The 14,910-nt window shown below is 50.0% G+C and overlaps 1 protein-coding gene across 3 annotated transcripts; it reads left to right on the top strand.

Annotated features, from left to right (window-relative positions):
- The first annotated feature begins 56 nt into the window (after positions 1 to 56).
- On the top strand, positions 57 to 14,743 carry LOC122363934 (exportin-4-like). 3 transcript variants are annotated; one of them, XM_043333782.1, is made up of 23 exons: positions 57 to 181; positions 916 to 976; positions 2,079 to 2,184; positions 2,361 to 2,536; positions 2,805 to 2,912; positions 3,398 to 3,514; positions 3,841 to 4,000; positions 4,281 to 4,393; positions 4,695 to 4,852; positions 5,241 to 5,415; positions 5,753 to 5,929; positions 6,297 to 6,392; positions 6,626 to 6,788; positions 8,435 to 8,636; positions 8,840 to 8,999; positions 10,766 to 10,935; positions 11,350 to 11,511; positions 11,828 to 11,946; positions 12,329 to 12,504; positions 12,865 to 13,054; positions 13,249 to 13,406; positions 13,623 to 13,901; positions 14,124 to 14,743. In XM_043333782.1, the coding sequence occupies exons 2-23, from the start codon at positions 926 to 928 to the stop codon at positions 14,316 to 14,318; spliced, it is 3,411 nt and encodes a 1,136-aa protein (XP_043189717.1). In that variant the 5' UTR covers positions 57 to 181; positions 916 to 925; the 3' UTR covers positions 14,319 to 14,743. The 3 variants fall into 3 exon arrangements, with proteins under 3 accessions (XP_043189717.1, XP_043189718.1, XP_043189719.1); XM_043333783.1 differs by having other exon boundaries at positions 71 to 121; XM_043333784.1 differs by having other exon boundaries at positions 86 to 112.
- The last annotated feature ends 167 nt before the right edge of the window (positions 14,744 to 14,910 follow it).

Below are 14,910 nucleotides of genomic sequence, written 5' to 3'. Positions count from 1 at the left end.
TCATCAAAATAATGAATGCTTCTCCGCCTCCTTTTCCCAAACTTGTCGAAAATAGCGGACGGAGCGGACGCATTCTCTCGCACTCCACGCTCACAGATAAAAAAGAGCCAGAGTGTGAAACGTTCGAAGTTTTGTGTGATTTTCGTGTAATTTTCGTAACTTTAGTGTGTAGAGACTAGAGGTATGCTCTCAGCTTACGAAATCAATGGCGTGCATAGTTAACTTAACATCCTTGCACAATTGTTACCTCGCAGCTCATGCCTTTTCTAGCACTTACAAAACGTTAGCTTTATTTGTCAATTTATATACAATCAAATTATTATCCAAAATATGATTTTTTCTCATATCAATATTGATTTTCATAGATAGTTAGGAAGTAATGTTTTTCCGTTAGCTCAAGCTGATTTCAGTGACCCTTTTAAAATTTAATGGTAAATATGTGAAAATGAAGTGGCAAGTTTGTTCTCGTGCAGAAAGCTTTTGCTCTGAGCTTGGTTGATGCGGAACAATGTCATGCTAAAAGCATATGACAGCAAAATAAAATATATAAGCTAGGATATGAATATCCTAGAGGAACAATCATATGCTCACTGCCTTTAGAATTCTAAACTTAGCCTAAAATGAATGATTTTATTTTGAAGACATTCCTTCTTCAGTTCAAAATTTAAAGTTGCCTAGAATAAGATTAATATTGATTTTTAACCTGTTCATAAAACTTTTATGAAAAGTCTTTTACTGCTATGTTATTGTGCCTTTTGGGCTTGATAACAATGAAAATGGAATACTTACATATTAGGTACTTGGTGCATACCTACTGCTGATAATGGATATCACAAAATGCTGGCAAAGCTTTTATGGAACCTGTGAATTTATTTTCCTTGTTCTCTGGTCATCTGGCATCTTTTCCTGTTTCAGGCTTGCCATCATGGGTGACAACATTATAATGCAGCTAGATGCTGCTGCCAAAATCTTCTTGGTAAGTACTTCTTGATTTTTATGGTTTATCTATAACTACTGTTTGTATGCCAATGTGAGAGATCCCCACATGTTGCAGTGATGCCTATTGACTTATATAGCTCAGATTATTCAAACCTAATAGGTAGGTTACCATCTCCATGGTTTTCTTTTTGTTTTGGAGGAATCAAACACATCTTGGCTCTATTCATTATTAAACTGAATGACATCCTGTTAAGATGGTCCATAATAGATATCCCATGCATTGGCAGAGATCAAGATGTGTACCAAGTAAGACCATGATTTTTCTTGATTGCTTGTGTAATTTATTGCATGTGTAGGAATAGCAGGCTATGCCCTGATATTTTGTTTGTGATTCACACCAAATCATTTGTTAGGTATTTTTATCAAGCTGAAGTTTTTAGTGCCTTTTCAAGTTTGGGCATCTTTGCCTTAGCTTCTGACAATTTTAATGTCACTAGGTCAGGTCACTGAGGTTATCTGAGACACAGAGTGATATTTCACGAAATTGTAAACATTGTGTCATATAGGGTGGCTGACTGAATTATCACTCTTGAATGTGAATGCTTGCCATTTTTCATCATCATTTGTAATTGTAATTTTCCATCATCATTTCAGCATGTCTGTCTCATGAGTCAAAATGATCTGAGATGATCTAGGAACGCCCTGTGTGTGACTCAGTGTGTCATGCAGTCCGCTGCACATGTCCCTGTGAATTCATCAGGCATCTAAATTCGAATCTGTCTGTCATTTATTTGTGTCAATAGCAAGCTTGGATAACGATGCCCCGACGACCGTGACGCAGGCGCTATTTCCGCGACTGAAGAATGCGTCCATTACGAGCACGGCTTAGAACTGCACCGTGTCGGCTGGCACGGTCCAGTAAAACAGAAACAAGTTCCTAATGTAAAACAAAAACATTGATGCAGCTATTGTTTTCTTGATTTAGTGAGAACACTGGCTTAGCATTGATGGGTTTTTGGCGTGAGTCTGAACCCCCTCCCCGGGCATCTGGCATTTGTTCTATAAAGACGCGCCCAGACCGGGCGATTGCTACCATCTGTACTTTGTGGGCGAGCTGACGAAAATGTCCACTATTTCAGTCCCCACCAACGAGCGTTTCCGCAGAGGAGCGACATCAGGCAGAGCTGTTCTTTCTCGAGTTTCGGAAGACTGCAAGTCCTTTTGCGTTATGTCGTGAAATTTTGGGTAAGTCCGCTTTTGTTGCGTGAAGCTCGTAGATATTGTGTCAACTGTCACCTCTGACCTCTGTTATTAGTCTTTTTTTCTCAGATAAATCAGTCGGAACTAAGCACAAGCACGTCGCTCGGTCGTCATCGCGTCTCCCTAGGTGTATTAACTCTCACCCCTCTCCCGGTCCGCAGAGACCTGTCAGAACTCGTACGTCCAGTTCGAGGCGGCCAACCTGCTGCGGGACGGACTGCTGCGCGAGTGGAAGCAGCTGCCGCCCGAGGCCACCACCGAGCTGAAAAACTACCTGCTCAACTACCTGGTGGCACACACGTCGGCGCCCGGCTTCCTGCGCGAGCGGCTCGTTCAGGTGGGTGGGTTTGTCGGCGAGACGGCGGACGTGGTATACCATTCGTATGACAGCACTCTGTGTGGATTGAACTGGCAAAAATTAAATACTCAGCCAGACCTCCTGTTGGAGTAATTATGCTGATAATTTTGTTGTAATTTGTCTAGAAATTTATTGCATATCGATGAAAAGGGCTACTGTAAGCCTACTTGGGACTGTCAAACTGATAAAAGTGTACTATTGTGTCTAGTTAGGTGTATAATGTATTTCCCGTTGCTCTGACCGCCAGACTGTGGCTATCCTGGTGAAGCGCCGGAGTGTGGACGACGAGGGTGCCCAGCGATCAGAGCTGCTCTCCAACCTACAGCAGCTCATCCGCTCCCCAGACATCAACATGGTTTGTGAACGCGTCTCGAGTGTTACATACTGTGATACCAGGCTACCGTACACTCCCGTAATACGCATCATATCCTACCCGTAATACCCACTCACCGCATTTAAGTAGATCGTCACTCGCAGAAACCGCCCGGCGGACCCCTCGGTCGCTCTGTGAAGTCGTATGCCGAGTTTTTACACATTTTATCTTAGCTAGGTGTTGTTATTGTTGTCTATCTCAGAATATGTGACCATGACTATGTCGGTGATATTTTATGCTTGTGCACAAATGCTCAAAATATCTATACATTTGTTGACAAAGTTCAGTTCAGTTTAGTAACTTCTTTTGATTTTAGACCCCAGTCTGTTTCACACGTAGGTACACGTACAATTCACTGCACGTTACCTGAATATACAATCGAATCCCTCCCTTTGGTATTGGCCTAACCTCGTCACCCCACCCGACCCGACCTGACCTGACCTGGCACTGGTTGGCGTGTGCTTCAGCAACTGTTGGGCTGCAGCCTGATAGCGGCTCTCCTCCAGGAGCACGCCAACACACTCAAGTCGGCAGACGTGCTTCTCACGTGGGAACAGCACTTCATGGCCAAAAAGCAGTTCGAGGTAAATTGTCACAATCGAGACCCATTGTACGTCACACACATAGTTCGAAATCATCTGCGGGGATTATCTTATGTTTTGGTAATATGCAGTTCTGTTACAAGTTTATATGCAATATGCATGCTCTTTACTATCATGGAAATATTATGTTGCTTTTGATATCCAACGACATATTTACATAGCCCGCTTTGTTTAGAAGTGCAGTTTTTGTTCAAGTAAAAAAAAAAAAACGTTTAGGCTGTGTACCGTGGGTGGAAGAGTCGTTCACCCAGTCCGACCTCAGTGTTCGGCTGGGTCACTGACCCGTGCCTCTCCCGTTACCCTGGCAGGTGTCGGACCTGCGGCGAATATTCGAGTTCTGTCTGAGCACGCTGGCAGAGGCGGAGAAGCTACCGGCTCTTAACACGCCGCAGCAGATGACGTTAGTTGACCGGCTACTGCGCATCACCGAGAGCATCCTCTCCTGGAGCTTCACAAACTTCAATATCAATATCCTTTTCACGCAGCAGGGTCTGACGAATCAATGTGAACGTCTGCATACATGGTTGGTGTGTTTAACTGAACTAGTATTAAGTCTCATTGTTCAGTATGTTCGTGTGTTCGTTCCTTTTGCGTCCCCATGTATGTCCGTCCGCCTTTCGTCTCTCTTCGTGTATCCGTCTCGCGTCTCGTGTGTCCGTCTCTCGTCTTATTGTGTCAGTCTCTCGTCTCGCTGTGTCTCCGTCCGCCCGTCGTGCCTCCGTTGTTGGTCTCCTTGACCGCTGTGCACAGTCGCAGCGTCTGATAGCCGTGTTCGAGTCGGAGCAGAACCCCTCGCTGCGGCCCGGCGTCCAATGGCGGCAGCTGATGCTCAATCCAGACGTGGTCAGCCTCTTCTTCAAGGTGAGTTTTGTGAGGGGGCTCCCGGCAGCCAGTGATCCCCATCCACCGACCACCCGCCTGACGATTCGACCGTGTGACGGTTGATGAAAGTGTTAAACGGTGCCCTAGAAATCAAATGATATATGTTCGTAACTCACGCCAATGTTCTTTTTACCTCGACAGTAGTGAGTAGTGACATCTAGTTAGATTTTAATTGTGTAAAAATAATATGTATATTGTATATTTACCTCCTGCCCTTCCGCTCAGTCTGTGGTGTCTGTCCTCGCCCCGTCTGACCCTCTGTCTGTTTTCTCCCGGTCAGATGTACTGGAAGGTACACCAGGAGGACCAGTTGGCGCACACCTGTCTCAACTGCCTGAACCAGCTGGCGTCACTGAACGGAACCGTCATCGGCTCACGGGAGCCGCGAGTCACCTACGCGTCACACTTCGCACAAAACCTGCTCAACATCCTGGGCTTGTGAGTGGAACGGGGTGATGGCGGCGTGGAGACGGGCGTATGCGCGGGCTGCCTGCTAATTATGACGTTTGGTTTATAGTCAATAGTCATAATGGTTTTGCTTTAATGTTATGAGATTTGATTGCGTATGGCATTAGGCAGCCTGCTGCCAGGCGGCAATGGTTCGCTGTGTATCTCCTGACTGACCCCCTGTGTCCTTTTCCAGTGATAAATGCCACCCAGTGGATAAATACGCACCTATCTGTTCTCCCTACTATGCCCCTCTCCATTCCCAGTGAGCAACTGTCAGACAGCCAGTGTCTAGGTGTCTTAAGTCTATCCATCCGTCTGTCCATCTGTCTGTGGTTGTACAGAGCCCCGACTCCCCGTTTTGGCCCTCTACCCTCAGTGAGCAGCTGCCGGACAGCCAGTGTCTGGGTGTGGCCGGCATCGTGCTGCGGTTCGTGCTGTTCTTCCCCACACCGATCCTGATTCACCTGCCGGAGGAGCTGGTCGGCAGTCTGCTGCAAGAGCTCACCCGGGTTACGTGTCGGTTCGCGCGCGCCGCCGCCAGGCAGGAGGAGGTGAGACGGCCGCACCGCGCTCACCACGAACGGGCGGATAGATGCGGTGGCTGAACGGCTGGGGATTGAGGGTTCGTTCGGTTCAGTTAGCAATCTTGTTACTTTATGATATTGCAACGGTGTGAGCTGGATTGTTCCAAGTTTGTAACTTTTCATATTGCTTAGACGTGCTTTCCTAGAAGTTGAAAAGTTTCCGGATGGGTCATGGGTGCCTATCAATTTGCCGATTGCGTTTATCTCTTTAGCCCAGTTATCCTTATTGCTTGTCCACCCAGCTTGTCCAGCGTTTGCTGATGCGTTTGTTTCCCATCTGACGCCCTTGTTCCCTGTCCAACAGCTGCACGTCGATGACCAGATGTATCGGGAAGCGTTCGGGAAGCTTCTCGAGGCGTGGATGATGCTGCTGCAGGAGGGTGACAGCTTCCCCTCGGACCTGTACCACATGTCGGCCACGCAGATCTTCGAGACCTACCTGCAGGTGCACCTGGCGGCGCCGGACGGAGCGCGTGGCCAGGTGAGGACCTGAGGGCGGACGGGATCGGACGTCATTGCGCGGTGCTCATGACTGGAGTGCCGAGCGACCCGGTGCACTGGGTGTAGGACACGTGACCTGTGAGACACGTGACCTTACATATTTGTCACACCGCGATGTGAGAAACGTGATTGAATGTTTGGGTTTTGTATGAGAGTTTTTAGATTTATGGTTTTCTAGATTAGGTCTGGTGGTATGTTTCGCATGATTTTTTTTTGCGAGGTAAGTGCAGAAGTGGTCGGGCTTTCCAGCTGGCACGTTAAAGAATGCCGTCTTATTCGCGCACTATGACCTCGCAGTCGAAGTGCCACTTCACCCACTGACCGCCGTCTGTCCTACCCGCTGACAGGTGTCTGACTCGTGTGACGACATTGACGAGACGGAGGAGAGTGACCGGGTGGCGTACCGAGACCAGCTGGCCGCCATCGGCGCGTTCGGCAGGAAGGTGAGCTTACAGCTGACAGGGTGTGGGGCGGCGGGCGCAGACGAGTAGATGGGAGCGAGGGGGTGGATAGCTGTTTTCAACACCAGCTATTAGGTCACAGTTGCATGTCACTGAAAAACTTCCTTGACCAGCTTCAGGTAAAGACAAGGCTCCGAAGCACAGTACGGTTAGATCAGTTGTGTTTTCCTGCTGAACGTGATATATCCGGGCCATCAGCAACCTGTCTGCCTCAGATCCCGGAGCGGTCGGTGCCGCTGGTGACGGGCCTGCTGGAGGCGCAGACGGAGCGGCTGCAGCACCACCTCCAGCGGGTCTACCAGCAGGCCTCCCCGCTGGCCGACCGGCACCAGCTGATCGCGCTCCACGAGGATCTCCACTGGACGCTCATGATCGCAGGTGCGACTGTTGTGCAGACATGCACACAAAGGAGAGACGCCAGCCGCGCCTGGGTTTCGGTGGAGTGACGTAATTAGACCCCTGCTCGGGCTCTTGCTATATACATACGCCATACAAGTATACAAGACGCCAATTTTTACTTTCAGGGATTGGTTTTTCATGAAGAGTCGATGTTAGGGCAGTGGTAAATATTAGGGAAGCATCCCAGCAGCTCCTATCTGCTGTTCCACTTTGTATGTACAGGGTGTCCCATAAGTTCGTTCTCACATTATATTTGCATGTGAAACAGAGTACATTGCGTTTTGATATATTTATGACCCCTCATTGTGCTCCCCAGTTAATAGGCAAACACATGAATACATGCTGCGGCATGCCAACTGGCAGGTTTGGCTGCTTAGCAGGCTTGAAGTTAGCCCAGACTGAATTGACGTGCGCCGTGAGCTCCTCGAGGCTGGAACAGCGCTTCGCTTCGACGAGCCTCAAGTTCAGTATAACCAACGAATTTTTATGAAATTTTCATCCGATGAGTTGCCTGGCATGTGATCTTGCCACAAACGCCTGTCACAGTCACCTTGCACTGCTTTTAAGTTTTGCTTGACCTGTGCACTGATGCACTGTCTTGCCTGAAGCTGGGCCTACGACCTTCCGGATGCCATTTTCTCCTCTATAAATGTGTTCATACTCGCGGTTCGAGCTCAGCTTGAAGGCTGAAACTCCTCCTAGATGTTCTTGGGAAAGCATTCTGCTTCCCAAAACTGTTTCTGGGACACCAATCGGAACCTGGTCAGCGTCTGGACGCCTATAACCTCACAATACCGTGACCCTGGCCTTTTGCATATGAACATAACGGGACGGAACGGAGGCCTCCTCCTTCGCCCTTATGGGGTTGTTTTCGGGTTTGGACGGGTGTTTCATCTCGAACGTGGACTTGTTAGTCCAGATGACCTGATTGATGTCCTCAGCCCTCTAGTTTTTTTAGCCTCAGGCATAACGAAACTCATGTTTGGCCATTTTAAGACGTTTTTGCCTGTTTTGAGCCCTCCGGTAAGCAAAGCATAAGTACCCTTGAGTTATGTACCCCGAAAGAATACTCTTAGACAGCTGGTAATCCATCCTGAAAAGTCTGCTTACCAACTTTCTAGCCCTTTGACCTTTTTGATGGCCACTTTGGCGCCACACAGTTTTGGCCACATGGCTCACTCCTGAGGGCTGACTGGAAAGAGAATAAACTTGCAGTGATTGACTCCCTTCAAATCATCGGCGCCACTTGCTGACTGTGCGTCCAGTTAGCGATGGACATTGGCTACAGACTGGTAGGCCTCAATCACCCTCAATCGTCGAGAATGGTCACGTGCTGACTAAATACCGAGACGTACCCGTATCGGAGACCTTAATGTTGCGGCGTTAGCCGTCTCTGTAGGAAGCGGGCTCTCTAGCAAAAGCGATTTTGTCTACAGAAATTAGTTACTGTGGAGCATATTGCTACCAGCCATGGCAACCACGTAAGATCAGTTACGAACCAATTTCAGCGTGCCTTTAAGCAAGAGAGCCTATAAACGTAAAATTTAGGTGAGAACGAACTTATGGGACACCCTGTACCTTTATGTCCCCTCCCGTTAACGGTTGTCGCCCCGTTACGCTCCCAGGTCACGTGTTGGCGCTGGACCTGCGCAGTGAGACGTCTCTCATCTCGCCGCGGCTGAACCAGTACTCGGCGGCGGCCGGCGGCAGCGACCCGGCGCGCCGCGCGGCGGTGGTGGCCGCCAGCGGCGCGGCACTGCGAGCGGCCGGCACCGACGCGCCGCCGCCCAGCGCCGAGCAGGCCGACTCCGTGGACCCCATCGTCAGGTGAGCCGAGCGCGCTCTGTAGGTGTCTGGGGACGAATGACCGGTGGCAGGCTGGGGTATTGGATCACGACGGTCTACTTCTGTCAGGTTCTCATAGAGTGGACGCTGGGGTGGTGTGTAAATATTGTATGGCAGCGGTCTCTGTAATTTGTTCCGTTGTGCTGTGATGTTCGGCGTTACTGACTCGGTGGTTCCGCCCACAGGCTGGTGTGTTGCGGCGTGCGTATCCTGCGGATGCTCGAGACGGCCGCCCAGTCGCGTCTCAGCGACGCCATCAGCCCGGAGGTCACCTGTACCACGCTGTGGTTTATGCAGCGCGTCACACTCACCTACCTGATGCCCAACGAAAACTACTACACCGTGGTGAGAATATATACGATCATCCATACATACCGGGTGGCCCAGAAAAAACGTTCCCAACTTTAAATCAATATTTCTCAGAAAGAGATAAAGATACAACATTGAAACTTCGATTAGTTAATGCGGCACACATTTTCAGTAAATGGTGTGATTTTCATGGTGCTCGGTAAATAACTTTTTAAACGGTTCGTGACTTTCAAGCATGTCATGTAAAAATTACTTTTTTGCTCCGATGTTTACTAAAAAAATGTGAGTGCACGGGTCACTTTCACCCCGCGGCACCGCGGCCTAGAGCCATGACTTCTACTGGCAGCTAGTCTCATTGATGGTTCGGGTCTCAGGATGACACATTCCCTCAGGCAACCACTATGGCTCTGTGCCAGCGGCATCGGAAGACGTTTCCAGTTTTCTAACCATCTTGTGGCTCAAATGCTTTCCTGGCTGACATTCCTGGGAAAAGGTAGCTTTTCAACCAGTTTTTTTTTGTCATCCGCTGGCAATGTTGTTTTTCATAAGCTATTCTGTGGTCTTCTGGCACAGGAACCAGTCTGCTTTAGTTTGTTTTCCTTATCCGGTCGATTTACTGTTTGATCTACTGAAAGGAGGGTAATCAGCAGTAATCCATGCACCGTGTCACTCCTGCTCGAAACATGATTTGGTGTTGAAACGAATGACATCCATGAGCACCATTTTGGCTCAGTATTTGAATATTTGGCACATAAGTGAGACAAAAATATTTAAAATAAGAACACATGTGTTGGTTTCATTCACGTGCAGGGTTGTGCTCGACTCAAAAAAATTTGCCGACTCGACTCATCATTCAACTTCGGAATGCCCTGACTCAACTCTGACTCAAACAAGGAGCTGATTTTTCCCTTGACTCGACTCATGACTCAAGCGGCTCAATGAAAATATGAGTTGACTCAAACTTGACTCAAATTTTTTGTTGAGTCAAATGTGTTGACTCAAAATTGACTCAGATAAAAAAATTGTTGAGCGGGGGGGGGGTAAAAAAATATGGCAGCAGGGCCAGGCCTAAGTTGTTAAGCGGGGGGAGAATGAAAAACTTATACTATATATTGTTTCTAAAAAAGTTGAGTCAGCTGACTCATGTTCCTAAATGTTCTTGACTCAACTCAATGTCAAAAGTTATTTTACTGACTCAACTCTGACTCAACTCAACACCTTAATATTTTTGTCCGACTCAACTCTGACTCAACTCAACAGCTCAACATTTTATCCGACTCGACTCAAATCTGACTCATTTGAGTCAGAGTTGAGTCAAGTTTCTGACTCGACTCATGAGTCAAGCACAACCCTGTTCACGTGCTCTATTTTTTTATTCTATTTTATAACATGGGACGTCTAACCCAATCATCACTATCGTTTGACATCGCCAAAAAAAAAAAAAAAAAACGTCTTCCTTAATTCAACTCAAGATTGCCAGCTTGAAAATGATGGTATAGTGTTATAATTTGGCATACCAATGCGCAATGAAATGACGCAAACTTGATGAAAATTTTGGCTCGTTATTTGTACTCGTATTTGATATATAGGCCTCCAAAGTTCGGAACGTTTTTTCTGGGCCACCCGGTATATTGATTTATTTCACTCTGGAATATTGATTTGTCGTCGATAAATTGTTATTGTGACTGGGGCATTATTGGGCAATGTTAACTGTTTTTATTTTTGTGTTGTCCTGACTGTCGTATGACTGACGCCCGTGTGAATGAGTCCCGTATGACGAACCCTCCTTCACCTATTTTCAGCTCTCCGACAGTCTTCTGAGCGCGTTCGGCATCGACACCGACTCGAGCCGCTGGCTGGTCGGGTTCATCCTCTCGGCGGTGCGCCAGATGCTGACAACTATGGCCGCCGAGCCGGACGTGGTGTCTGAGACTGTACAGCTGCTGGACACCCTCTGCGAGTCCAAGGAGCGGTGAGTGAGTGTGGCGTCAGAGACCGTACAGCTGCTGGACACCCTCTGCGAGTCCAAGGAACGGTGAGTGAGTGTGATGTCTGAGACTGTACAGCTGCTGGACACCCTCTGCGAGTCCAAGGAACGGTGAGTGAGTGTGGTGTCTGAGACTGTACAGCTGCTGGACACCCTCTGCGAGTCTAAAGAGCGGTGAGTACCCAGCGTCTGTCCACTGACCTTACCGTGCCGTATGGTGACATTCTGCGACCTGTCTCTGTGGCCCTGTCGCGTTGTCACGAGGGCCGTTCGATGACTCAATGTTTCATGTGCGACCCTCTGACTAGTTAGTCTTACAATTTGACCGCCTCACACTAGGGTCCGAGTGGTGCTCCAGTGTTTTTGTGACCTATCTGAACCCGTTCACCGTTTTCGCAGTGGCCGCGTGGTGATCCGGTGTGAGCAGCTGGGCGCTCTAGTCAGCCTGGTGTCCGGGGACCTCCAGCTGCCCTCCGCCGCCCGCCGCGGCTTGCTCAAGGCGCTCGTCAGCGTGGCGTCCACGGCGCCGGAGCCGGCCCTCACTGCCGACTACCTGACCAGGTACGAACGGATCAACGGAACAAAGGGCCACTATTTAATGTGGCGTATATGTGAAGACCGGTGTCGGATCTCACAACGTAACTTGCCACTGGGAACGCGGTTGTTGATTGTTCTCAGTGTTTCGTATGTTTCGTAACTTGCACTATGCATTTTGTTTTCTGCCCCACCGTGAAGTGATGACGCCTTTTTATATAACCTGTGATTACATTTCTCTTTCGAGTGTCGCTGGCTGTCAAACTGCTTCCGTTGTAACGGACACAGTCACTGTTGTCGGAGGCGGTTCTCACTATTGTAACCCCGTCTCTGTCTGCTCCAGGCTGTTGGCGCCGCTGCGCGCTTCCTTCGTGTCGGTGCTGTCTGCGCCAGACTTCCGTCAGCTCTACCAGGAGGACGGCGTGCGACTCAAGGTCCTCGGACTCATCGAGGCCTTCATCGGTCAGTCAGGGAGCCGTGGAGATGGAGAGACGGCCAGGAGGGATGGAAAGAGACGCTACCCGGCATGGCACGAGTTCTTTTATAACGCAGACACTGGTCACTCTGAGTCGGCGTGGTGCACATCGGTTTCAGCGGCTTGTTTTCTTTACTAGGGGCGAGCACTTGGCGGTTTAATCGCTCGATGATTTGTGTTTCTTTGTTCCCGCAGTTGAGCTTGCCCAAATTGTTTCTGACTTCTATAGAACGTGCGGACTACGCCTCGGTGGATTTACTCGCATAGTTGTAGATGTGCTCAAAAGTACGGGACAGGAGTTACGTGATCCCTTTCAGCATCCGTCATGCCCTGGCGCCGTGCGTTGACTCTTTGTCTGCTCCTCCCCAGGTGTGTCTCAGGGAGCCCAGGTGCAGAACTCTCAGCACGTGTTCCCCGTGCTGTCCGAGACACTCTCCGACACACTGCAGCTGATGGACATCTACAAAAACTACCGACAGATCTTCGAGCTCATCATGCAGCTGTACGCAGAGACCGCCAAGCGGATGCTGTGCTTCCTGAAGACGGTGAGAGGTGGTCGCGAGGTCGAGCGGCAATGTAGACAGTGGGGTTCGGGTGAGGTGGCTGATGTGACAGTCGCTGGTTATATGCTGGGTGAGTTGGGGTTTCAGATTGCTTGAGGCTTGTGATTGATACTAGACAGGGTTGTTTTTCCTATGCTTGTGCTAACCGCAAATTTGTTCCAACAACCGACATAAAGGAGTTCGTAAAATTTGATATTGACTACAACTAACACCAATAAACGTCACTGTGGTGGCTAAGTACGTCAAAATATTAAAAGTAAACAAAATCATTAACTGAAACAGCTCGAACACGCTCCTCCCATGACCGCGTCCGTCCACTGATTTCTTCCTCCATCCCCTCAGACGGAGAGCCGCGCCTTCTACGACTGCTGTCTGAAGATGATCGCCACGTACGCGCGCCACCAGAGCAGTCTGCGCGCCGCAACCTCCGACTCGTCGGCCGAGGAAGACAGCTACTCGGACCTCCTGCTGCTCATGGAGCTGCTCACCAACATGCTGACCAAGGACATCATCGACCTGGGCGGGCACGACGGTACGCCGACGGCCGACCGTTAGCGCGTCTGTTTTCCCTAGTTTTATGCTTCTTTGAGTAGGTATCTGCACTGTCCTCGTTGGGTAGTCCACTTCTCCTAAAGTATTGTCTTTATTTTCTTTATGACCCATTCTCAACCATACATTGTCCTTAAAGGTGCATCGTCAGTAATCGAATATGTTTGCCGTTTGCAGGCGGCAGTGACGGCGAGGACGTGGCTGCTGCAGACGTCTGTCTGTACGGCCTCAACACCATAATGCCGCTGATGAGCGCCGAGCTGCTGCGCTTCCCGGCGCTCTGCAGCCGATACTTCAAACTCATCACCTTCCTCTGCGAGATCACACCGACCAGGGTAAGGCAGACCTGCCCGCGGGATTATATTGACCACGGTAAGGGTAAGACGGAAGACCTATTCCTCACCCTGACGTCCGGGGCAAGACCTTGCGTTGTAACATCACTTCGACCAGGGTAAAACCTTCCTTTGTGAGATCACCCTGAGACTCGGTATTTCCAGTTTGTACATCCACTGTCATGGTTGTGAGATGTAACGTTGTGGTATTTTCCTCAGATACTGGAGCTGCCGGAGAGCCTGCTGGACAACCTACTGAGCTCGGTGCGGCTCGGTCTGACCGAGTACGGCCCGGAGGCCAGCGCGCTGGCGCTCGACTTCCTGCACCAGCTCACCAGCCACGTGGTGCTGCACCAGCTGCCGCCCGACCACCGGGTGCCCCAGGCGCTGCGGCCCTTCGTCAAACACCTGCTCGACCTGATCCTCTCGAACGGCGTCAACTCCGAGGTGCTGCAGGGCTCCAGCGGCGCGCTATTCGCGCTCATCTGCTGCTTCCAGGTGAGCCTTGGCTCCGTTTGTCTCCAGACAAGCTCAGATCAATGTTTATTTCTGTGTACACTGTACATTCACGTGTAAGTCTTACTGTTTTCGCTTGAACCTGCTCTTGCTTCTTGCCGCCGATCAAATGACACCCCTTCGCCCAGCTGGATTTTATAAATGCACGTTATTTGAGACGCGGAACGCGCAGTCTGGAGAGTGACTCGTGTTTTTCGTTTCCAGGACGAGTACAGCCAATTGGCGATGGCGCTGATCAACAGCCAGGGAGAGGGCGAGCGCAGCCAGCGGCTGGCCAAGGCGTTCACGGGTCTGACCCAGTCGGTGGACCGCAGTCTGGACCGCGCCAACCGGCTCAAGTTCCGCGACGCCTTCAAGGAGTTTCTCGTCGAGATCCGCGGCTTCATGATGGTGAAGTAGTCGGCTGTGGCGGCGGCCCGGCCGGCGCGGGGTTAGAGCTGCGCGCCACCGCTGCTCTGTATCGTGTGCTTATGACGGAGGTACTATGTGTGATCAGCTCTCAGGACGGGGTCGTCGCGAGGAGCGGACCGGGCTGTGCGTGTGTCGCTATGGAGTGGCCGCTCTGCCGACCGGGGTGTCGGCGCTGACGTGGGACGCGTCGTGTTGGTTGGACGCCATTCGCAGCTTCACTGGTCGGCTAAACTGTCTCCGTCCTGACTGGTGCGGAGAGACTCCCTACGCTTCTGTCTGTGGTCCGCGCAGAATCGGGTGCCGCCGAGTGTTGATATCGCTTCTCGTCATTATTTTGTGTTGGTGGATCTCGAGCTGATGCCACCGGTCGTGTTTCCTTCCATCTGCGATCTTGGCATTTCATCCGCAGATCATCTCATCTCATCTATTCTAGGTCTGATTTGTTTTGCATCGCCATCCCTTATTTAATAGTATGGATGAGCTCGCCTGGCGACTGATGAATTGACGATTTGGTTATCGAGCTTGTTCAAAACCCCGCTCCGAGTAGCCGATGATCTGGACGACGGCTATGAGTTTTCTC

The sequence above is a fragment of the Amphibalanus amphitrite genome, unplaced genomic scaffold, assembly GCF_019059575.1.
Source record: "Amphibalanus amphitrite isolate SeventyFive unplaced genomic scaffold, NRLGWU_Aamphi_draft 000648F_arrow, whole genome shotgun sequence".
Classification (NCBI taxonomy): domain Eukaryota; kingdom Metazoa; phylum Arthropoda; class Thecostraca; order Balanomorpha; family Balanidae; genus Amphibalanus; species Amphibalanus amphitrite.
Note: the sequence above shows the minus strand (reverse complement) of the source record. Positions and strands in the feature narration are given on the sequence as shown.

Bases quoted from the DNA above. Each gene is read 5' to 3' on its own strand.
- LOC122363934 (XM_043333782.1), top strand. From the start codon at position 926: ATGGGTGACAACATTATAATGCAGCTAGATGCTGCTGCCAAAATCTTC. The intron at 4,394-4,694 runs GTGAGTTTTGTG...TCTCCCGGTCAG, and splicing joins TGGTCAGCCTCTTCTTCAAG to ATGTACTGGAAGGTACACCA. The intron at 8,637-8,839 runs GTGAGCCGAGCG...TTCCGCCCACAG, and splicing joins TCCGTGGACCCCATCGTCAG to GCTGGTGTGTTGCGGCGTGC.